Source organism: Cyprinus carpio, chromosome B21 (genome assembly GCF_018340385.1).
Source record: "Cyprinus carpio isolate SPL01 chromosome B21, ASM1834038v1, whole genome shotgun sequence".
Classification (NCBI taxonomy): domain Eukaryota; kingdom Metazoa; phylum Chordata; class Actinopteri; order Cypriniformes; family Cyprinidae; genus Cyprinus; species Cyprinus carpio.
In genome coordinates, this window is record NC_056617.1 from 4592210 (window position 1) to 4615050 (window position 22841).

At 34.5% G+C, this 22841-nt stretch overlaps 3 protein-coding genes and 1 non-coding gene across 38 annotated transcripts in view; all 4 read left to right on the forward strand.

Annotated features, from left to right (window-relative positions):
- Nucleotides 1–13630, forward strand: part of LOC109055641 (formin-binding protein 1) — a 71181-nt gene extending 57551 nt beyond the window's left edge. For 4 of the 35 annotated variants that reach the window (XM_042748304.1, XM_042748302.1, XM_042748310.1 and 1 more), the window contains exons 12-19: nucleotides 2576–2590; nucleotides 3742–3777; nucleotides 5867–5976; nucleotides 6663–6795; nucleotides 6879–7012; nucleotides 7231–7382; nucleotides 8329–8487; nucleotides 9292–10007. In XM_042748304.1, the coding sequence (XP_042604238.1) occupies nucleotides 2576–2590; nucleotides 3742–3777; nucleotides 5867–5976; nucleotides 6663–6795; nucleotides 6879–7012; nucleotides 7231–7382; nucleotides 8329–8487; nucleotides 9292–9344 (792 nt within the window). In that variant the 3' untranslated portion in view covers nucleotides 9345–10007. Of the gene's footprint in view, nucleotides 1–2575; nucleotides 2591–3741; nucleotides 3778–4416; nucleotides 4420–5866; nucleotides 5977–6662; nucleotides 6796–6878; nucleotides 7013–7230; nucleotides 7383–8328; nucleotides 8946–9291; nucleotides 10008–10621 lie in introns of those variants that run through there. The other 31 variants (XM_042748318.1, XM_042748328.1, XM_042748332.1 and 28 more) reach the window with 21 other exon arrangements.
- A 782-nt stretch (nucleotides 13631–14412) lies between these two features.
- LOC122141362 lies at nucleotides 14413–14540 on the forward strand. The gene has a single exon (XR_006157748.1). It is a non-coding gene; the product is annotated as a U6atac minor spliceosomal RNA (small nuclear RNA).
- A 250-nt stretch (nucleotides 14541–14790) lies between these two features.
- On the forward strand, nucleotides 14791–19840 carry LOC109107558. Its single transcript, XM_042748123.1, has 9 exons — nucleotides 14791–15028; nucleotides 15476–15575; nucleotides 15666–15807; nucleotides 17304–17391; nucleotides 17464–17606; nucleotides 17761–17860; nucleotides 18619–18767; nucleotides 18840–19567; nucleotides 19690–19840. The coding sequence occupies exons 1-8, from the start codon at nucleotides 14940–14942 to the stop codon at nucleotides 19460–19462; spliced, it is 1434 nt and encodes a 477-aa protein (XP_042604057.1). The 5' UTR covers nucleotides 14791–14939; the 3' UTR covers nucleotides 19463–19567; nucleotides 19690–19840.
- LOC109107766 (glutamic acid-rich protein-like) lies at nucleotides 19674–22017 on the forward strand. The gene is made up of 5 exons (XM_019120975.2): nucleotides 19674–20016; nucleotides 20425–20524; nucleotides 20604–20749; nucleotides 20856–20960; nucleotides 21636–22017. The coding sequence occupies exons 1-3, from the start codon at nucleotides 19674–19676 to the stop codon at nucleotides 20683–20685; spliced, it is 525 nt and encodes a 174-aa protein (XP_018976520.2). The 3' UTR covers nucleotides 20686–20749; nucleotides 20856–20960; nucleotides 21636–22017.
- The last annotated feature ends 824 nt before the right edge of the window (nucleotides 22018–22841 follow it).

The window sequence follows — 22841 nt, forward strand, 5'->3', positions numbered from 1 at the left end:
AGTGTGTGTGGGTTTACTTAGACATACTTAGATATACAAATTTATCCATAAAAGTGGCTAAATGTGACAAAAACCTCTTTTTGGGGACACGTTTCTTTCGAAAGATAAGTAAATTGTGTATATGATTTTTAAATATATAATTGCAATATTTTGAAATTAATTTATTATATATTTTTTAAAATATAATATTATAATTAATTTACTGTTTGGGTTAGTTTTTGATTATTATTAGTACAGATTATTAATATTATTATTATTAAAACTGGTGTGTGTGCTTGAATGATAGCTGAAATAGAGTAAATACATTCAACAGACTTAACCTCATTTACTGTTTTTTTTTTAATTAATGTGATATTGTAAAAAAAAATCTGAATTTCTTCATTAATTTGTATCTGTTTGAATTCTTCACGTGAATGAGGTTAATGTCTGATATTCGATATTAAAATCCATTTGTAATTGAGAAAAGTTGCATCATCATCAGCTGACTCTCTCATTGGCTCTTCCGGCTTTTGACCCCACCTCCCATGTGCAACCCCAGCAGCCTGGCTCCGCCCCTGTGCTCTGGCAGCAAATCAGCTTGTGTGGGAGGGGTTAATTCTCAAAGTGTCACGAGTGTGACTTCTGAATGCAAGCCTTGCGCATTCACGATCATCTTTGACCCTTCTGGTGCTCGTAACACTTTCTCACGCACAAAGATACGTTCAGAATTCACCCCTTTTAGTGTCATTTTGCTGCTTTGAGATATCGGATGTTTATCTCTATATGTACATCACGTTCACACAAACAATCCCGTCTGTATTCACTATCTATATCTGTTACAAACGCGTTGAATTCTACATCCTGTTTGCGCATTCATGAGTTTGAAAAGTCTTTAAACATGTTACGTCTTGTCAGTGCATTTATACATTTGCCAAAACCTCAGAAAATAGTTTGAGCACCCTAAAATATAAAGAAGTCCAGAGAAATCAGAGGTTGTTGCTCTCACAGCTTCACGATATATTTTTTTTTTTTTTTGAATTTTCTTTTTTCTTAATTGCAGTGTGTAGTTAATAAATAAAAATAGTTGTTTTTTTTTGTTGTTTATTATTTTGTTTTTATATTCTATGTGTTGTTTATTTGCATAGGTAATTATACACTTGTATTTTTTTTTTTTTTTTTTTTATAAAATAATACTTTCCAAAGTCCGGAAAATAAATACATTAATAAATAAACTTCCTAATTTTCATGTATTTTGCATATTTTAATACATTTTAATATATACATCTTTGTATTTACATTTTATTATGTTTAATATTTTGTTTTTAAATGATATTAACTTTTTTTTATTCACATAGTTATTTATGTCATGTTTTTCATTTAAATAATCTCTTAATAATCTCTTGATTATAATAATCATTAAGTGATCTCAAGTGTTCAGTCAAAACTAATTGTTTACTTCACATTTTTACACAAAGAAGTTCACACTTCCTTTCCTCCATGAATTGCTTTGTTTTGAGATCCCTCCTAGGCACGATTACCCAGAATCCTCTCTGGTGTGATGGCTGCCTCAAAAACAAGCCCATTTATTCAGAATATTTTCATTTTTGTTTCTCTTTCTCTGTCCTCTGTCTTCTCTCTTGTATACCCATCCCCGATGTGCTCTGTTTATTGGCTGACTATTGCTTTAGGACTAATGATGTCATCCTCATGTGACTCTTAACAGTGTGTGTAATAACTGGTTCATTGGTACCTGCTGAAGTTCACTGCATCGAAAGAAAATGCCAATCAGTTCCTGATGAATAAAATCAAATTGCATCCTATTTTTTCTCGTTGTATGCAAATGCATCAAGCTACAGCAGTAAAACGGTTCTGTTGAATATTGTTGCATCATTAGGTACAATATTGCTAAAAATTGCAACATTACAATAATGAATTTATCAACTTAACCTTAAAGAGACAGTCAACCAAAAATGAGCATTCTGTCAGGTTATTTCAAACCTGTATGCATTTCTCTGAAGTATGTTGGTAACAAAGAGTTTTGGTTCCCATTGACTCCCATAGTATTTTAGTTCATGTGATGGAAGAAAAGGGGAACGGAAACCATTTGGTTACCAGCATTCTTCAAAATATCTTCTTTTGTGTTCCACAGAAGAAAGAAATGCATGCAGGTCTTGAATGACACGAGGGTAAGTAAATGATGACAGAATTTTCATTTTTTTTTTTTTTGTGGACTGTCCCTTTAAATGTTTAGAACATTCTGGAATATCTCAAGGTTCTGGAATATAAATACGCATAGAAGGCCTGTACTTCCGCTAATGCAACATTTTCTCCTTTCAAATGCCAAAGTGAGGCTTTCAAATTAATTTCCCGTGGCTCTGCCAGCAGAAATCTGTCTTATGACGGAGCACAAAATACTGACGGCTGGCCAAAAGTGAACTGTGATGTAGTGAGCTTCATCAATGACATCATGAGGCATGAACACACCTGCATGCGTGTGTATGACGTGTACAGCGGTCTAATGTTGCTCCCTCTGATGTTTTCTCTCTTCTCTCGGTTCATTCCCTCGATCGCTCTCTCTCTTTTCGTCCCTGAGAAGCTCTCTCTAAAGCTGGTAAGCATGACCTCAGTAGCATGTCGGTAGCGGCATGACCGTAGCATGTCCGTCGCTGTAGTAACACATGGTCCTTTAACATCACTTTGTTCCTTTGTGTTCAACACTTATGGTTATTTTTGTTTACAAGGATAGTTCACCCAAAACTGAAAATTTACTGTTAATTTAATCACCCCCAGGCCATCCGAGATTACTTTTTTTCTTCTTCAGTAGAACAGTAGGTAGTTGGTGATTCATAAAAAGCAAGTCAGGGGCTATCAGCACTTTGAGAGTCAAAAAAGCATATACAGGCAATGCAAAATTAATACCAGTGCTCCTGATAATATACTGAGGTCTTATGAAGCAAAACGATCAGTTTGTGCAAGAAACTGAACATTATTAACAACATTATTACAGAGCCTCAGGCAAACGGTCCAGAGTGATATCCGGTTTGCAAACGAATCATTCTTTTGAACTGATTCTTTTTAGTGAACTGAATAAACCAGTTCACCAAAGCTTGACTCAGACAGAAGACCGATGAGCTGCTGATATGCGTATACCTGAACTAAGCACTTGAACAAATGAAAGTTTTATGGTTTCTCATTGTTTATGTATTGGGTGCTTTAATAATATAAATGCATATACATCATTGCATGATTACGTAAACAAATTAGTGAATTGAACCAGTTCATTTAAATGAACTATCTGAAAGAAGCAGTTTGTGGGAACTGGAAATAATGTTCAGTTTCTTGCACAGACCAATCGTTTCTCTTCATAAGACCTCAATATATTGTCAGGAGCCACGGGTATTAATTTGGTCTTTGACCTGTATATGCTCTTTTAACTCTCAAAGTCACGGTAGCCATTGACTTGCATTTTATGATTCACCAAGGACCACAGTTTCAGCTAAAAATCTTTTTTTACTGTTCTACTAAAAAAAATTAAATAAAATAAGTTGCCTACATCTTGGATGGCCTGAGGGTGAGTAAATAAACAGCACATTTTCATTTTTGGGTGAACTATCCCTTTAACGACACTTCTGGTATTGTTTTGTTATATAATTTTACCTTTGTGTGTATTTAAGTTCAAATCCATGTTGTTGTCTGATTTATCTTTTTGTTGATGTCTATTTTGTTTTGTCTCGTTGCCGTGGTGACTGTCCCTCTGTGTAGCTCTCACTCAATGCCCACGTGCGGAACCTTATTGAGGTGATCTGAAACCCGTTTTTTTTTTTGTCCCTGTGTTTGTTTATCTGTCCCTGATTCAGTCTTTATATGTTTCAAACAACTTGATTAATTTGATCCCTAACCAGATGTGTGGCATAATATGCTGAAATGTCATCATTTTGAATGTAGTTATAGTGTAAGTTAAAGGGATAGTTCACATGCTAAATTATTATATAGTCTTTATTTTATGTCATCCTAAACCTTTGGCTTGATTTAAAAAAAAAATTCTGTGGGACATGCTTAATTTTACATTTCAGTTTCATTATATGAAAAAGAGCAATTAAGTCGTATTTATTTTGAATGACATGAGGGTGAAAAAATTATGTAAAATAAAGTGTTATTAATAATTATCAGTGATTAGAATAAATCAAGTATCTTAACCAATCAGTGTCTTGCTATTTTAGCCAAAACTTTTTACATGTGATTATTGAATCACTGATGGTGTAGTATGATTCAGTTAACTATTATACTGCAGGTAATCTGTTTATAGATATGCATATTTTGATCCATATAATTTATTTGAGTTGATTTTATTTTATTTAGATCTTTTTTTTTTTTTGTAAAGAATTGCAATGTTACATAATTAACATTTTATTTTAACAACTTGTCTTTGTTTTGAAGAGGGTGAGTACAACAGTGAGTGTAGCATGTATATTGTGCTTGTGTAGATATTGATTATTAATTTTTAAAGTTTGCCTGGACTGATTTTGTGGTTTTATTTAACTGTATTTTGACAGTGCAATGCATGCTCAGAAAAATCTGGTTGTTTATTGTTGCATGACAGTATTGTGATGTGGAAGAGGGGGTAAGGTCAATGTGCCTGCCTTGTGACCTTTGACCTTTTAGCATTTACATTGACCTGTGGGCAGGACTGTAGAAAGATACATCACCTATTCAGTCCAAACTGGTTTTTTTTATTTTTTTATTTATTGACCATTTGATCAAATCTTAAAATAAAAGTTTGCATATGTGTTATTTGTTGAGTATCATATTTGATAACTCATGGATGACATGGATGATATATAGATAATAATATGGAGCTCATACATGAGGATGAAAAAAATTAATTTAATTCATTATGACATTTAAATGCATAGATTTATGATCAAAGCATATAATGCAATGCAGTACAGTGATGTTTGACAGATGAACACATAATAATAATAATAATAATAATAATAATAATAATAAAGTTGCTTTGTGCAGTAAGTGTTCATCTTGAAATATTGCTATCAGTATAAAAGTTATCCACACGTTTACTAAGATTTCACAGCAAAAAGAGATTGTACCATGACCTCATTTATACTAAAAGGATTTTTACTTTGTTAAACAAAGTGTTGATCAGATGACAGAAGGCATGTAGTAGATTGTGTAGAACAGGTTGAGTTTTTAAAGCAAGGTTTTAATCATGTTGAAGATCATTTAAATGTTAGGCCTTAAATGTGTGTATCAAATATGATACAGTAGGCATCATAGGGTTAAAAATCTTTGCATCAGGTTTAACCTCCCCAAATTCACGACTCTTTAGCGCCACCATGTGGTTGAAATAATGGCAAATTATCTGAGAGAACTAATGTGGAAAAAGCAGTGGCAGGAGGGATCGATACATTACTGTAGACAGGAACAGGATATTAGAGCGAGCGAGAAAGAGAGCACATAAGGACAGATGCTAATTAAATCTCTCAGATTAAACCAGAATCAGATTTCAAAGATGAGTGAGCAAGATAAGAGTTTTTTTTAATTTTTTTTTTGTGAGAACTGTTTAATCAATGTTGTTGTTGGCATTGGACTGAATAGGTTCATCAATGATCTTAGATTTAATTATCTCATCTGGTTTCCTTTGATAAACATTTGATTTGGAAGATTATTGGCTTGTTTCCATTTGCAGATGGAGATAGAGATGAAGGTGACAGGAGATTATTTATTATTTAATTGTTGTGATTGGATGTGTCCTGGTTTGACCCGCCCCATTTATACATATGCATATTAGTTTAAACAGTGGCAGAACAGGACAGTTCTTTTGTGGGCAGATACTCACTGTTGGTCTGTCATCCTCTCTGTCTCCTCACAGGGTTCAAATCCTGAGGACTTCAGTCATCTTCCTCCAGAGCAGAGAAGGAAGAAGCTTCAGGCGAAGATTGACGACTTCAATAAAGACATACAGAAAGAGATGGACCAGAGGTACACAGACATGGATAAACACACACAAACTCGTATATCCTTTCATACACTAGTCACAAATTCCAGTGGATACATAGACGGTAATAAAGACTCTTTAAAAAGTCAAAAGAGTTCGTCAGCTTATTTTACAAAGTATTGATATTTTTATTGCAGATTGTACAGTTTTTCTTATTTTATATTATTCCTGCCTAACGTATTTTACAAAGTATTGATATTTTTATTGTTTTATATTATTCCTGCCTAACGATTATACAACATTATTTATTTGCATACATTTGCAACCTTTATTATTTACATAATTTATTAATTAATGATTTTATTTATTTACATGCTTATTTATTATTTTACTTATTGATTTGCATACATATTTATATATTTCCATCATTACTTTATTTCTAAAAGAAATCAAATTTAAATAAATTATATAACTTTAACTATATCTTATAACTATAAGTTTCCAGCAGCATAACATTTTTCAGTACAATGTAAAATGAATTTTGAAAAAGGTATACAATATTCAGTAGGACTCAAAAATATTACACAAAAATCAAGATTCTGTTAGGATTCCTATTATGAAATTTCAGTAGAAAATGCACTACAATAATCCTCTTGGAATTTTTTTGGACCAGGCCAGAGTTTGACAGGTTTTATTCAGCCAAATGTATATATGTATTTTTGCTCTGCAGAGATGCTTTGACTAAAATGAAGGAAGTGTACATAAAGAACCCACAGATGGGGGATCCCAACAGCGTGGACCCTCGGTTAGCAGAGATCGCCCAAAACATTGAGAAACTCCAGGTGGAGGCTCAGAAATTTGAGGTGCGTGTCATTTAATACAGCACAGGCCTGCATGAGAGCTTCAGTTCAGTGGAAATGATTGTGTGTGTGTGTGTGTGTTTTAGGGCTGGTTAGCGGAGGTCGAAGGAAGGATGCCAGTAAAGAGTGACCCTCCACGGAGGACGAGTGTCCTGTACGAGACCCAAAACAGCACACCACCCACCACCAACAACAACAACTGTGCACAGGATAGAGAGAGGTACACACTCTCACACACACAAAATTATCAAATAAGATGATTATTACTGTTAATGTTAACATATACATACACTTACAGTCACTTTACAGTAACAGTACTTTGCAAACAGGTGCTATAGTTATTGTGTACGTGTGTGTGTGTGTGTGTGCGTGTGTGTGTGTGTGTGTGTGTGTGTTTGTGTACGTGTGTGTGTGTGTGTGTGCGTGTGTGTGATGGAGCAGTCCGGATGGCAGTTATACAGAGGAACCGAGTTCTGAGGTCCAGAGTAAAGTCCAGCCTGAAACGGCGGAGTCTGGAGATGAATTTGACGATGCAGATGAAGAAATGCTACCCACCATCGGCACCTGCAAAGCCCTCTACCCGTTTGACGGTATTTTATGTATAAATGCATTATAAATAATATAAATACAAAATTAAACCAAAAATATGTGCTCCATTTCAAACCTCACTGTCTGTCGTCAAATGCATACAGACAGCATCTTAAGTAATAAATCCTCAAAAAAGTGATTTCTTCATACACTTTACAATAAGATTCCATTTGTTAACATCAGCTGATTACATTATAAATCATGAAAAATACTTGTTAAGCGTTTAGTTTTTTTTTTACTTTTATTAATGTATCTATCAATATATGAACTGTCAATGAACATTTTTTATTTTTGTTAACTAATAAATGCTGAAATGCTCATTGTTAGTAAATTGATAGTTAATGCATTAACTCATGTTAACTAATGGGACCTTATAGTAAGTGTTACCATATTGAGGCCAGTAATTGTTTTTTAAGAAATTAATACTTTTATTCGTCAAGGACACATTAAATTGATCAAAAGTGATAGTACAGACATTTAAAATATCACAAAAGATTTCTGTTTCTCAGACACTTTTTATTTGTAAAAACAAAATCTGTTTAAAATGTTTTATGTTTTTTCTGTTTATGTTATATAAATTATATAAAAAAGGCGTTTTCACAAAAATATGAAGCAGCACAACCGTATCAACAGTTTCCAGCATTGATAATAAGAAGAAATTTGACTTGAAAACCAAATATTAGAATGATTTCTAAAGGGTCATGTGATACTGAAGACTGAGACTGGAAAAATAAAAAAAACACTTATTTTGAATTGTAATAATATTTCACAATTTTACTGATTTTACTGTATGTTTTATCAAATAAATGAGGCTCTGATGAGCATAAAAGTCTTCTTTTAAAAACATGAAATAATCTTACTGATCACAAACTTGCAAACTGCACTGTATATACATATTTATTTTAATTATTTATTGATGGATTGATTTTCTTCCAATTTTCTCTGTAGGTGTTAATGAAGGCACCATCTCAGTAACGGAGGGTGAGCTCTTGTATGTAATAGAGGAAGACAAAGGTGACGGGTGGACGCGTGTTAGAAGAAACGAGGAAGAGGAGGGTTACGTCCCCACATCCTACGTCGAGGTCTTTCTGGACTCCAACGCCAAAGGTGCCATAACCTACATATGACCCAAAGCTTTAGGTCATGAGATCTCAGAAGTGTGTTTGTGTATGAACACTGAAGGAGATTGCTAGGGTGTGTGTGTGTGTGTGTGTGTGATCCTGAATCTCTCCAAGCCAACAATGTGACTTCAGACTTTTTTTTCTGAAACTGAATGACTAAATGATTGTATGTGTCTTAGCACATGATGGTTTTAGATATCAGCCCACCATAGTTTAATATGGCGGTAATATGTTGTCATTTTGAGTAGCAATGCATGTTAGATCACCAACTAAATGTACAGACAAATGCAACACACACACACATATAAGAGGAGACACATGCAAGTTTTTGTACTGTTTTCGTATGTAAATGAACTTTAGGTCAAATTATGCTAGTGTTTTTCCCCCAAAAAAACATTTTCATAACCACTAGTCAAGCACTAGTAATAATAAACAGTTTACAAGTAGCATAAAAGAGTATAATTTCCTTTTCACAAAATATATTTGTGTAATACGTGTTAGACAGAGACTGCCGTTTTGTTTCTTTAGCTGTATTATTCGTTGACATTGTGTTCAATCTCAACACTTGTACTTGATATTGAGTCTTAACAAGAAGAAATACTCATATGATACATAGACGTTTACAAAAACATAATATAAATGTGTAAAAGCAAAGTATGCATTCATAAATCATGATTGCATAGTACGTGTCACGTCCACACAATCATGTTTGGTGCTCCTGATCTTTATTCCTAAGAGCTGAGATGAAATATGACATGAATATGAACCTTTTCTGAATGTTTCCTCACAGATGTGTTTTCCTGGAGAAGGGTTTTTCTTTCTGAGGGTGAGATGGAGTACTAGTTGAGTGCATTAACAGCACAATTCACAAACCGACAGAGAGATAACCGACTTCATGCAAATCTTGATTGTTGAGAAAAACATACTAAAACTTAATCCGAGTGCTCTGTTTCTGCAAGCCTGACTGTTTGAGTGTGTTTTTGACCGTTTTTCACTGCATAAATGCATGTTTGAGTGTGTGTCAGGTCACATTTGTTCTTGAATTCAACCAAGAACACTGAATTACTCTTGCCAACAAATCACGCATATTATAAATCATCCTACAAACAATCCTATGTGTTTTTTAGTGTCATTTTCCAGTTCATTTTGTAAGTGTATAGCTCATTTTAGCATATATGTCATATGTGTGTGTTTAGGGATGCATTTAAATTGGCTTTTCACACTTGTTATCATAGTTGTTTTTAACCCTGGATTATCTTGTTCCATGATTGCTGTGTACATTTGACACTGTAGATTTGAAATAGCGCAATTAAGAAATTGTTCTCAGGGCTTATTAATTTGTTCCCTTGTTTTAGTTAAATCATGGTCGTGTTGTACATTGTTTCAATTGATCTAAATTGTGAAAATGATTTCCCAAAAACCAGGGAACTAATTAATATATATTTGTTTTTTTTGTATGTTTTGTGTGAGCCTTTGTAGTTATTAAAACTAAAACTATATATATAAAAAAAAATTGTGAGTTGAAATAAAGCTGAAATAAAATAAAGCAATAAGCCCCAAGAAGCCGTGGTTTACGGTGAATTTATAACAGCTAAGGGGTGTTGTTAGGCACGTTTGTAGAGTAATTTTGTTTGTAGAGTAATTTACAACAGCTTCGAAAGTGTCTCAGCCAATCAGAATCAAGGACCAGAACTATCTGTTTTATAATATATATTAGATGATAAATTTAAACGTAAAAAACTTAAAAAAAAAAAAAAATTTAAATGTTGCCTTGACAAAATTTAAACGTAAAAAACTTAAAAAAAAATTTTAAAACTACTAACAAAAAAACTAAAAAAAGAAAACAAAACCTAATAAAAATGACAAAAGCACAGAATTGGTAGACCTTTCAAATTAAAATGAAAAATAACAGCTAATTCAAAATATGAATAAATACTATAATCGTATTTAAATACAACTGAAACAAGTGGAAATGAACTAAAAATAATAATAAGATAACCCAGGGTTAGTTATAGTTTGAAAAGTCTTTCACAGAGAGCATGAATCCATCCCTTCACTGAGTCTAACATGTTTTTTCTTTTGTTCTTCATATGTTTGTTTGTTTGTTTGTATGACTGCAGATTCGTAAAGTATGGAAGGAGGACTCAGTGGTGCAGGGCAAACAGCAGCCACATGTGGGGAAAACTACAGCCTACCCTCCATGAACCGCCCTAGAGTGAGACAGACACAAAATAAAGAGAGGAACAGTGAAGGAAGCGAGAGGAAGAGGCTATAGAGACCTCTCGGCCTAAATTCTCCTGCTGTAGAGAGGAACTTTAACAGCGAATCAGAGAAATATTATGGCGTTTAGATTTATTACCTGTCTGATATTTTATAATGAGGTGAATATGATCTGCATATATCATTTTGCTTTACGGCTCTTCATCGCTGCTGAACGGCGCTAACGTTTATTTCAGTCTGTGCGAGTGAGTGAGTGAGTGTATGTGTGGTTGTCTTTAACAGCCTTGTTTCCGATTTCCTCACCTTTCCCGAACTAAAATCCTGGGAATGTGGTCTGTAAAAGAAGCTGAATTTTTGGTACCACAACAGTGCTGCGTTCCATTCATATTCCTGCTACATCTAGCGTGACGCTCGAAAGATGATGTACACTACTGGTCAAAAGTTGGGAACGATTACGATTTTTAATGTTTTGAAAGGAGTCTGTTCTGCTCGCTAAGACTGCATTTATTCAAATAAAAATACGGTTTGAATAATTACTACAATTTAAAATAACGGTTTTGTTTTTAAGTATGTTTTAAAATGTTATTTATTCCTGTGATGCAAATCTAAATTTTCAGCATCAGTACTCCTTCAGAAATCATTCTAATATGCCGATTTGCTGCTTAATTATGATTGGTGCTCTGTTATTAAAAATGGTTCTTATCATCATCAATGCAAAAGTTTTTGCTGCTGAAACCTTGATTTTTATTCAGGAATCTTTGATGAATAGAAAGGTCAAAAGACATGATCTTTTGTAACGTTATAAATATCTTTACTGCCACTTTTACCTCAAACTTTTGAATGGTAGTGTATCAAGGTTTCAAAAGAATATAAATATAAATTACATTTGAAAATATATTAAAATAGACAACAGATATTTTAAATTGTTTTTGCCGTATTTTTGATCAAATAATTCCAGCCTCGGTGAGCCGAAGAGGCTTCTTTCGAAAACGTTAACAAATTGTAATGATTCTAAACTTTTAGTGTATAAAGAAACAAAATGGCAAAATCATGTTTTACACAGCTAAAAACATTCATGTATAAATTTATGATGTAGGAACTTAAAATCATTCATACATTTGTTTGTATGACGTGAAATGTCTTCAAGTGCCCTTTCGATTGCACTTTTTCAAGTTGCAAGCTGGAATCTTTCTCAAGCTGAATGGAACGCAGCATTACAGTTCTTCACGACGTCGCTCCTTCATCAGGCCACACCCCTTTAGACCCTTTGACTCCACCTTCCAAAGTGGCACACATCAGGGGCGGGGCTTCTCTGGCCAATAGCATGTCTGCTTGCCCTGGCACCTCCTCTGTCTCCGCCCTTCCAGTGCAATTACTAATACTGTCTATCTCTTTGCCATCTTATCCAACTCATTTTTATCTAACGTCCCTTCAGTGATTCACATTTTCATTCATTTTATCCATTAAGTCTTCCCGCTTTACCTTAACCGTCCAATCATCATGCTCAAATGCTGTTTTTGTTTGTCGGGCAAGGGAGGGGCTATACTTAAACTCATGAATATGCTAATGTCCTGTTGATATGGGTATGTATTTATTGTGACAGCTGTTTTGTTCATGTCTTCATGGTTTTACCCTGTGGAGCACCCAGCTGAGAACCTCGCGACCTCATTGGTTTCGCCGGTTATATATATATGTAATGGTTTAAATGTACTCTGAGCCAAATGTACAGGTTAACCAGACATTTAACATGCATCATGTGAGCTGTGAGCGTTTGTATGGCTCTCGTAACCTGAAGAATAGACTTGGAGGTTTTTAATTCAACTGATTTTTTCCCGTTTTAATGTAATCACTATGGTTTGGCGAAGGGGAATTTTTTTTTTTTTTTTTTTTTGTGAAGAGATTATATTTAGTAATTTCATCATCTTCCACTGTTTACTCACCATCCCTGAGGCACATAATTTTAACTTTTCTTTTTATATATATAAATATATATTTTTTAATTCTCTCACACAGTCATTTTGGGTCCAGGAGAGGTTTTAGTTATTTTACATTTTAGTTTTTTTTTTCTTTTCTTTTCTTCTTATTTTTTTTATTGATTCTTAAGTAGGTTTGAAGCCCAAAACATCTACATCTCTACAGGCAGCATCATGGAAATGAAAATTCGCACATGCCACAGATCTGCTATTTAATGCTGAATGCATTTATTATGTTTAACAAAGCGATTATTGAGGATTTATGGTGTTTTATGTTGAATGAATTGAGCAGCCTTTCAGAATAACTGACTCATTTGCTATTGATGAACCTGTAAATATAACAATGTGTTATAAATAAGAATTGGTTTTGAAAGCGGAGAACATCTCACCATCTTGAAGAGGAAAACGTCATTTCGTATGTCTTCCGAACATACACTTTTTCAAGTGCTCTGTCTCTCTTTGAGAACAAAACAATTGCTAAACAACTTCATTTCAGCCTTTTCAGCATTGTTATACTTTGGTGGCTATCACCATATGACACATACATACACACCTGTCAGTGACAAGAATCATTTGCCCTCGGCCCTTACCTGCTCTATTTGGGACTTCAAAACACTGTTCCCGAATCAGAGAATTATAAATATATATCTATATATATATGTATATCTATACGTACCATACTATAAATAAGAGTGAACTACCAATCCATGGTAAGAGTCTATTTTTAAATTTTGATTAATAAAAATGTCCCAGTTTTTTTTTCTCTGCTTTGCTAAATGAATTAAACTCTTTTTTTTTTCGTTTGGTGGGGTCTGCCAAATGTTTGTTTTGCACTTTTTTGTTTGTGTCCTATTTGTTATGCTTGTGTTTTTGAGCACTGAATACTTTGTATGTGTTAACTGTGCCAATTAAAGATAGAGGGGGAAAAATAATTAATTATTGTCTCAGTGTATCACTTTGTGTGTGTGTGTGTGTGTGTGTATAAAATGTGTGTATAAAAATTTAAGCTACCTGCATGACATCACACTTAATTGTATATTAGCATTATATCCCAGTTTTATCATTTTTACACATAAATAATTAACACAGTAGCAAAATGGCTGAAACCTCGTTTTATACTCGTGTTAACTTTATAAACAAATATTATTAATCATTTTTTTATATATGAATTAAGAATAAAATATGTATTTATTAATTCGTTCATTTGAAATGTAACGTTACCATTGTTAATGGGCAAAATAACATCGCAAACTATTAGCTCTTAACTTCCATGTAGTATCATTCAGTAACATAAAAAGGCTACAAGAAAACTCAAATATGAATATTTAAAAAAGTCAATAAATATTTAAAATCGAGTATTAAAACACGACATACATGGTACAGTTGTTTTGCGACAACGGCTTTTACACTGCGAGGGCTTGTGTTTACTTCCTGGGCAAGAGTCTGTGACGTATGTTGTTGCGTCGTTATGATTGGTCTACATGTCGATATGCAAATGAAAAAGCAATGCGGGGCGCCTAAGGATGGCAAAAATAACTTTATAAAAAAACATGTATCCAAATAATACGCGTATAACATATATAAAACACGTCTTCACAACAATATGTCATACATACCATAAGAACGAAGTAAGTTTTCAATTTTAAAATTGTCACCGTCGTTGAGCATTATGGGAAGCTACCGACCTTCATAATCTCTGAGAAAGAGCACTTTTTTACGTGTTGTATGAAAGGAGAGAAGGTTAGCACTCCCCTTGACAAGGATGGAAGAGGTCCTAGTGACCTTCAACACACATATGGTTAAGGCATTGCCACCTACTTCGTGGCATCTCTAACCAAGTTTTTTTTTTTCATGGTTTTGTCTAATTGTTGCATGAACTGCATAATTCGTATCACAGCTCAGAAACACACAACATCCTCCTTCAGTGGTAAATGACGTCTTTAAACAATTCGCTATAAGAAAAAAGAAACTATGCTCAAGTTTTATAAAAGACTCTAACGTATTTTGAATCTTCTTCTCGTTTTTGAGCCGTCGAGCGCCCCCTTGAGTGCAGTACACTACCCCGCCAATGAAACGATCGATAAAATATCGCGAGATTCACTTGAACGAACGAGCGGGAGTTGTGAGGCTTCCATTTTCAAACCTCGGGCGTATGAATTGACGATGCTTTTCTTTGATTTTGCTCTTGTTAAAGTTCTGTAGCTTTTGAAAGTAGATAATTTTAAGTAAACTACGACAAGAAACGATGGATTCAACAGAAGACGATATTTCGGCTCGTGTTTTGTTGAGGAGAGTCCTGCACACAGAGTTACCCAGATCTCCTGTAACCAGAAGGTGAATTCATTTCAAATGTCGCTTAAATTTGATCTTTATATACAAATAAAAATGTCCAGCATGATTTTATATATATATTTTTTTGCTTACTTTTAAATAGATTTACGTGAACAGTACGTGAAAAGCAGATAAAATATGTAACGTAAACAAACGTAAATATTTGTTCGAAGTTTATGAGTAACGGCTAAAAAAAAAATGGTATAAAGGGAAGTTCTATTATCAATATACGTTACTAGTTGTAAACAAAGCGCTCTAGTCTGTGTTTTTATTCAGTGTTACCTTTTAAAATGAATTAAAACCACCAGAGACACAACAATGCAGAGATATAGAGTTATAGAGAGAATTGTACGTTCACTATTTTCACTATTTTGTTACATTATGTATTCTATAAAGATTGTGTGTATGATATGTAGGCTATCTAACATGTATATTTTATATGTGTTTCAGTGCAACAAATGTACGGCGGAGTATGAGGCTCAAAAACACCCCTGGACTGGAGAGTCCTGGATCTGCCTTACGACACAGACTCAAGAAGAAGCTCCATGAGGTTTGTGTGGTGTTTGAAGAAGCAATCTGATGTGTTGCAAATGCATATTCTACATGAGTACATCCCTAATACATTCATCTTCTGTTTCAGAGTGCCTCCTCGTCACCCCTCCCTTCTCCTAAACGGCCGAGGTCAGCGGGGGCAAATACGAACCCTCCTGTCACAGCCCCGTCCCCAGTGTATGACGAGGACATGACCACTCGTGGTCTGCTCAGGGGGATCATTCAGATGGGTGAGTCAAAACTCACTGCCAAATTTTTAGGAATGAACTAATACATGTCACGAAACACACATGACACATCCAGGTGTATTATTAAAGAGTCTCATCGTCATGGAAAACCTGTTTTTATTGGAATTATTTTGATTTCCAGTCGTGGAAAAGTCATGGAACTTTTTATAGTTTAATATAGATCTTTATAGGTCTGCTGTTATGTATGTACCAGTGTTATTATAATTTTATTTATAGTATTTATTATTTTGAGCTTTTATTGTTATTTAATTTTATTTTTACATTTTCAGTTTAGATTTTAATTATTATAATTATTTATTTATTTTTATTTGTGCTTTTATAATTTTCATTAGTTTTAAAAAAAGATGTATATTTATTTCAGTTTTAGGATTTTTAGAAATTCAAACTTATTTTATGTCAGTTAGTTGTAGGGCTGCAAAACAATTAATTGCGATTAATCGATTTAAAATAAAAGTTTGTTTATTTACTATATGTGTGTGTACTGTGTATATTTATTATGTGTATATAAGTACACACATATACGTGTATATATTAAGGTAAATATGTTAGATTTATGTTAGTGCTGTCAAACGATTAATCGCGATTTTATATATATATATATATATATATATATATATATATATATATATATATATATATATATATATATATATATATATATATATACATACAAATATTTTTTTAAAATATACACATGTATGCTTGTGTATTTATATGTGTATGCTATGTGTGTGACGTGTGTACTGTGCATATGTATCATATACATAAAAATTATATTATAAAAAATTTCATATAAAATTGATTCAAAATAAAAAATTATGTTTACATACATATAATATAGTATGTAAACATAATTTTTTATTTTGAATCAATTAATCTCGATTCATCATTTTGAAGCCCTAGTTAGTTGCCAAGGCAAGATTTCACATTTTTATTTATTTTTTAACTAATAATTATAGCTTATTGTTTTTCCGTTTTTTTTTTATTTTTTTTTATTTATTTTTTTTTATAGTTTGATTTAATTTTATTTGCAGTATTTAGGTGACTCAATCTATATCACATTATTATTATTATTATTATTATAATTTTTTTTTTTAAGTATTAATGACATAAATAATTATTGACAATTATCTGTACTTAGGACTGTGCAGTTAATTGAATGTGATAGTCATGCGCATCTCGTCAGTAAAGCCGGTACTGTGATTAGTAGTAATTCTCCATCACGTGCTTTCAGATGGAGCGGCATTTAATACACAGAGCCATAGTTCTCTGACAAGCATTGCAATAATGCGTATTATAACCAATATAGACATAACTAATCACTAATAATCAGATTTAATTTGGCAAATTCTTCAAAAATAATTTTTTAAATAAAATATTACATTTGCTTCTCCAGCCCAAGCATTTGCACAGATAGTTGTCTAAAAATTGTAAGGAGAAAATCCCTGTTTTTAATGATTCTCCTATGTGTGTTTCAGAGACTGAAGCATCGCTGCTGATGTCGGGTCAGCCTGCACTTCAAGAATCCGAGCCGAATCCAGCCGAGTCCAGTGCTGGAGAGAGAACGTCAGTACCTCTTTAATCACATATGCTTGTAATCCTCCTCATGTTGTGTTCATGTGTCCGTGTTTTCCTCAGTGAAGGTCTGTCTGGAGTGGAGCTGTCTGACCTGACTCTGCACACTGAACCCCTGACGCATGTGGTCAGAGGACTGAGCCGCAAGAAACCGCAGCACGTCTTCAGTGTGTCAGCGTTCGAGGAACAGTTCGATCAACTGCCAGGTGCTTCACCTGTTATACTACTGTTATATTTGTTAGCAAGACTGTCTGTGTTTGGAATTAAACTGGCGTATTGCGTATGTTTTGGAATATTGACACATAATTTGTCACGTTCAAAGTCACTTAGTATCATCTAACCCCTTTTCTACATTCTCAGACAACACAGAGGACACCTCGCATGTCTTTCATAAAGGTGATGTCTCTCAGGCGAAAGGAGATTCTTCTCAAGATTTAGATGTGTCTTCTGGCTCAAAAAGGTATATGCTTTGTCCATTATATCTCGGTAGACTGGCCTAGTTGGCCTAACTGATAATCACAGTTAATTTTGCTAAGAAATTATCAATAAGCTTGACTGATATAAAATGCTTTTTGGATTTTATTAGAATTATTGCACTTTCATATAAATACAAATCAAGAAAACATCAACTCTTGTGGTTTATTGGACCTTGTTTAGGTTCTAGATATATATATCTATTAATTATATAAATACACACACACACACACACTTTACATTAAAACCCAGTACAACAAAAAAACGCTCTCTCAAGCTAAACCAATGAAATTCGTAATATTGATTCCCACATTTCCAAATGATGTTAAAACAGTGCAAGTGCATTTATTCAGCAGTCGCAATTGCAAACAATACATTTGAGGTTCATGTTTGTATTTGTTACAGTTTTCTCACAGATTTACTCGCAGCAAACAGCCATGTGAAAGAAAACCGATTGGCTGTATTCAACTTTATTAACATTAAACTCCAACTTAAATGTTTGCAGGTGTTTTTAGATGATCAGTGCTTGGTCTGCACATTGTTTGCCAGGTTGGGAAGATAAAAACACTTGGATACATGTATCCATTTAGGAAAAACCTTGTAGATGATTTTGCTTAAATAATGGAGAAAAGTAGAAATAATGAACACGATTGAAATTTGATTTATCATACTGTTCGAAGATGTAAGGGACATGCATGATAGAGGCATTTTGATTGAGTGTGATTCAAGTTTATTTTCTGTCAGTGGGCTGAACCTGACCTTGAAGACCCCATTTGTAGAGAAGCGCATTGAGAGGGCGGGGCTTCAGAGGAAGGTCTCCAATCGGAGGCTGCAGTCTGTGGATGCGTTTGATGAGGCCGTTCAGAGATGCCTGGAGCAGTGTCCTAACCAAGGTTTATATAAACTCTTACATTTTGCATCCATCTGAATTTGTTTGAATCTAAAATGGTTTCTCTCTCCTTTAGATCAGTCTGTGTTTCAGGATGGAAAAACTCTAGAAGATTCTTCCTGGCAGAAGTTCACTCTCGGCCTCAGTGATGTCACAGAGCTTTATGTCCAGTCTAAAAAAGATGACACAATGGGACCTTCTGCAGAGAAAGAGAGAGAACATGAGCTCGAGAAAGCCAGGGATATTCCTGTCTCAGAACCTTTAATTCAAGAAGAAAAAGATCATGAGATGGAATCACAGGATGAGGAAGAGGTGGTGCCTTCATCCCAAGAGGATGTGTATTTGAGAGCGGAAGATGATATTGTACTTGCTCCAACGCAGGCGATGACAGAATCACTTCCTGAATCTCATGATGTGGAGCTACAAGATCGAGAATTTGTGGAGGAAGTTGAGATTGGGAACGTTGTGGAAATTGAGTACGAGAACGTTGTGGAAACTGAGGATCAGGAAGTTGTGGAAATTGAGGATGAGAATGCCGAGGAAGTCGGGGATGAGGAAGTCGAGGATGAGAACGCAGAGGAAGTCGAGAATGAGAACGCAGAAGAATTCGAGGATAAGAACGCAGAGGAAGTCGAGGATGAGGAGTTGTTGAAGCTGACCTTGAATATAATGACACCTCACAGTATCCAGAGCGAATAACTCGTAGAGCTCACCGCTCAGAGGGAGGAGGTGCTGTCTTGGGAATTCCAGGCACCACGAGAGTCACAAAGAGTTTTGGAGCTGGATTGAACCCCAGAGAGAAAGGTGAGGACAGTGAGACTGCCTGAAGTGGCAAAATCCCAAAGTTCTTCACCAGTGATAACTGAAATGAATTGCTAATTCAGTTTGTTTGTGGGCTCGTAAAAACCTAATGTGTTTCTGTTCAGATCTTTTGGATTTTGTGGATGAGGGCAGAGAGAGTTTACAGGACATTCCAGATGAAGAAAGAGAACCACTGGGCAGCCCTGAGTTTCCTCAGCTCCACCCTGCAGCAGAGCTCAGCACACCAGAGCAGAGGTCACAGCAGCATGAGGCTAGTCTGGCTGAAGAAGATGTGCCAGAGCTTGCAGAAGATGATGATGCTCAAGAAGAACCGAACCAATCAGAGGAGGAGGAGCTGATGGACTCTGAGCCAGCCAATCACAGCCCTGAATTTCCACAGGAAGAGGAAGAGGAGGAGGAAGACGACGACGATGATGATGCTCTTAGTGCAGGTGACTCCCACTTTCACATCCGGTTCATCTTGATAAATCAGTGTGTTTGAAAGAGTGATTTTAATGAACTGGTTTTACAACATCCAGTTATACATAGCAAATCAGTTCATTTGATTGAATCAATTAATGAACTAGTTCAACAACAACCAATTCTTTTTAGCAAGCCAGTTCATTTGAGGGAATCATTTCAATAAACTAGTTCAAAAACCAATACATTAAAAGTGTGCACAAATTCCCATATCTTTGTACTAAAATCCTCAATTGTTACAATGTTTGCGTCAATCATTTGTGAGCGAGTTCTATCCAATTATTAAAAAGAACCATTTCAAAAGAATGATTGCTTGTGAATCAGATATAACTAGGATAACTTGCATTTACTTTAGCATTGTTTTTTTTTTTTCATTTTAGAATTGTCCATGAAAACTCCTGCGTTTGTAAGACAGAAAAGAGTTTTCGCAAGTCGTACTGCGCAGACTACGCCAACTGTCCTTAAAGAAGTGAACTCTGGGTAATTTACCAACAACATTCTTCTCCCTGATGTCCATTTTACAGTCTCCTAATGCAAATCTAAAACCCATTTATCTCAGTCCTGCCCCTCAGGTTGCCAAACGAGCCCCAGACAGAAGCGTCAGACGGGGGTCGATGTTCTTCCCAAGAGTTACGTCATGAGCGTGTTCAAGCACTTCGCCAAGACCAAGGTGGCCAGTGACGTCTACCCTGCCATTAATGAAATGTAAGCCCTCAGGGAACAGTTATTTTCCATATTGCAGCATGAATATTTGAAGTTACATCTTCTCCAATGTTTGTGTGTGTGGTTTTTTTTTTTTTATTCCTCTTAGTCTTAAGAAGTACTTTGAACGGCTAGCAGACGATCTGGAAGCATATGCTGCTCATGCCAAGCGTAAAACTATTGAGGTTGAAGATTTTGAGCTCCTCATGAGAAGGTAAATATTAAAAGGAATAGTTCAATTTACCCACCCTCAGGCCATCCAAGATGTAGTAGATGAGTTTGTTTATTTACCAGAACAGATTTGAAGAAATTTAGCATTACAACACTTGCTCTGCAATGGATCCTCTGCAGTGAATGGGTGCCGTCAGAATGAGAGTCCAAACAGCTGATAAAAACATCACAATAATCCACAAGTAATCCACACCACTCCTGTCCATCAGTTAACATCTTGTGAAGTGAAAAGATTCGTGTTCATAAGAGACTAATCCATCATTAGGAAGCTTTAAATTATAAGGTTAAATTGTCACTTCTAACCAAAATATGAGTCTATAATAACACCTCAAACACATCAAAATCCACCAACATACTAGTTCAGAACTGTTTTGGACTGCTTTGGCTTGTAAACAGTGCTTGGTGCACATTTCTCTCCTGATTCAGACGATGAGTTTTTCACTGGAGAAAACAGTATTATGGATAGACTTTTTGCTTCAAGATGTTAATTGATAGTCGTGTGGATTATTGTGGTGTTTTTATCAGCTGTTTGGACTCTCATTCTGACGGCACCCATGCACTGCGGGTCATTCTCTATTCTTTTGAGATGTATTGAGTTGAATGATTTGTTTTTGTATACTTTTGCAGTTCCAGTACTTGTTTCTCATATTTTTCTTAGGCAGGGCTTTGTGACAGACACCACGCCTGTGAATATACTGATCGAGAAATATCTTCCAATGGAGTATCGGAAACTTCTCATCCCGGTGGCAACCAGCGGAAACAAAGTCATCCCAAAACAAAGAAGGTGAACATGCAGATGTGACGTCCTCTTTAAACACTGCAGGTGGCTCCGCGTAGCTGCATGTGTTCTTGTAAATATGTTCATGTGTTCAGAACAATAAATGCCTTGGTTTGTAAATAATGATTTGTGTAATATATATTTGCTATTTGTTTTATGCAGCACTATTAAGAAAATTTGCTTTCAGTTCTTTGTATTTTTAGCCATTTATGTATTTTTTTCTAAAACAAACATTAAAAACCACAAAAAATTTTAATTGAAGTCCCTGTCTTATTGTGCATGATTCATCTGCACACAATATTCCAAAAACAATGTGTTTTTCATAAGCTTTCCTCAAAATAATTAGCCTCAGAAATGTTTATACCATGGAAAAATATAAACCACAAATATCAGCCTTGTAATTCTTTGTTGGAAATTATCTGAAATATGCTGGTTTGGAATAGAATTTTAGAGTATTGCTTACAAACTGAGAAAATAGTATTATGTAGGGGTGTGAGTTTTACAAGTTTATAAACTGTTTACTGACAAAATAAAAGCTGTATGATTTTAAATTAAAACAAATATTAGATTATTATGTATTTTTTTTGCAGTGCAAAATTATTGCAATAGTAATATTTCTGTATCGATTAGGCACTATTTTGAATAGCAATAATAAGAAATAAAAAAAATCTAAAATCGTTGAATGGGGGAAAAGAATTTAACATGCAAAAAAAGATGTGTTTGCATGATGTGTCCACTAGGTGGCAGTCACACTCCATCACAGAGGAGTTTAATAGGCGTCAAAATGATGTCTTACAGGCGATTGAGTTGTACACCAGTATTGTTCATTATAAAATGGATATTGCCAGTCTTGGATGCTGACTGCTCAGTACAACATTTCAGAATGCACATCATTGTATTCTTTATACAGTACATTATATACAGAGTATAGACTATATAACTAACCTTATCTTACTTAACATGATTAGATCGTGTGGAAGGTTTAAACTTCATGCATTTGCTTAATTTTTTAATTAATTGACTATTTTTAAAAGCAATAGGGACATAATATTTTGTGAATACCTGAATTATCTTGTTTTACTCTTA

Coding starts and splice junctions, on each gene's coding strand:
- LOC109107558 (XM_042748123.1), top strand. CDS start 14,940: ATGGATTCAACAGAAGACGATATTTCGGCTCGTGTTTTGTTGAGGAGA. Junction 15,576..15,665: donor TCAAGAAGAAGCTCCATGAG/GTTTGTGTGGTG, acceptor CTTCTGTTTCAG/AGTGCCTCCTCGTCACCCCT. Junction 17,392..17,463: donor TCCAGTGCTGGAGAGAGAAC/GTCAGTACCTCT, acceptor TGTTTTCCTCAG/TGAAGGTCTGTCTGGAGTGG.
- LOC109107766 (XM_019120975.2), top strand. CDS start 19,674: ATGTGTTTCTGTTCAGATCTTTTGGATTTTGTGGATGAGGGCAGAGAG. Junction 20,017..20,424: donor TGATGATGCTCTTAGTGCAG/GTGACTCCCACT, acceptor TTTTCATTTTAG/AATTGTCCATGAAAACTCCT. Junction 20,525..20,603: donor CTTAAAGAAGTGAACTCTGG/GTAATTTACCAA, acceptor CATTTATCTCAG/TCCTGCCCCTCAGGTTGCCA.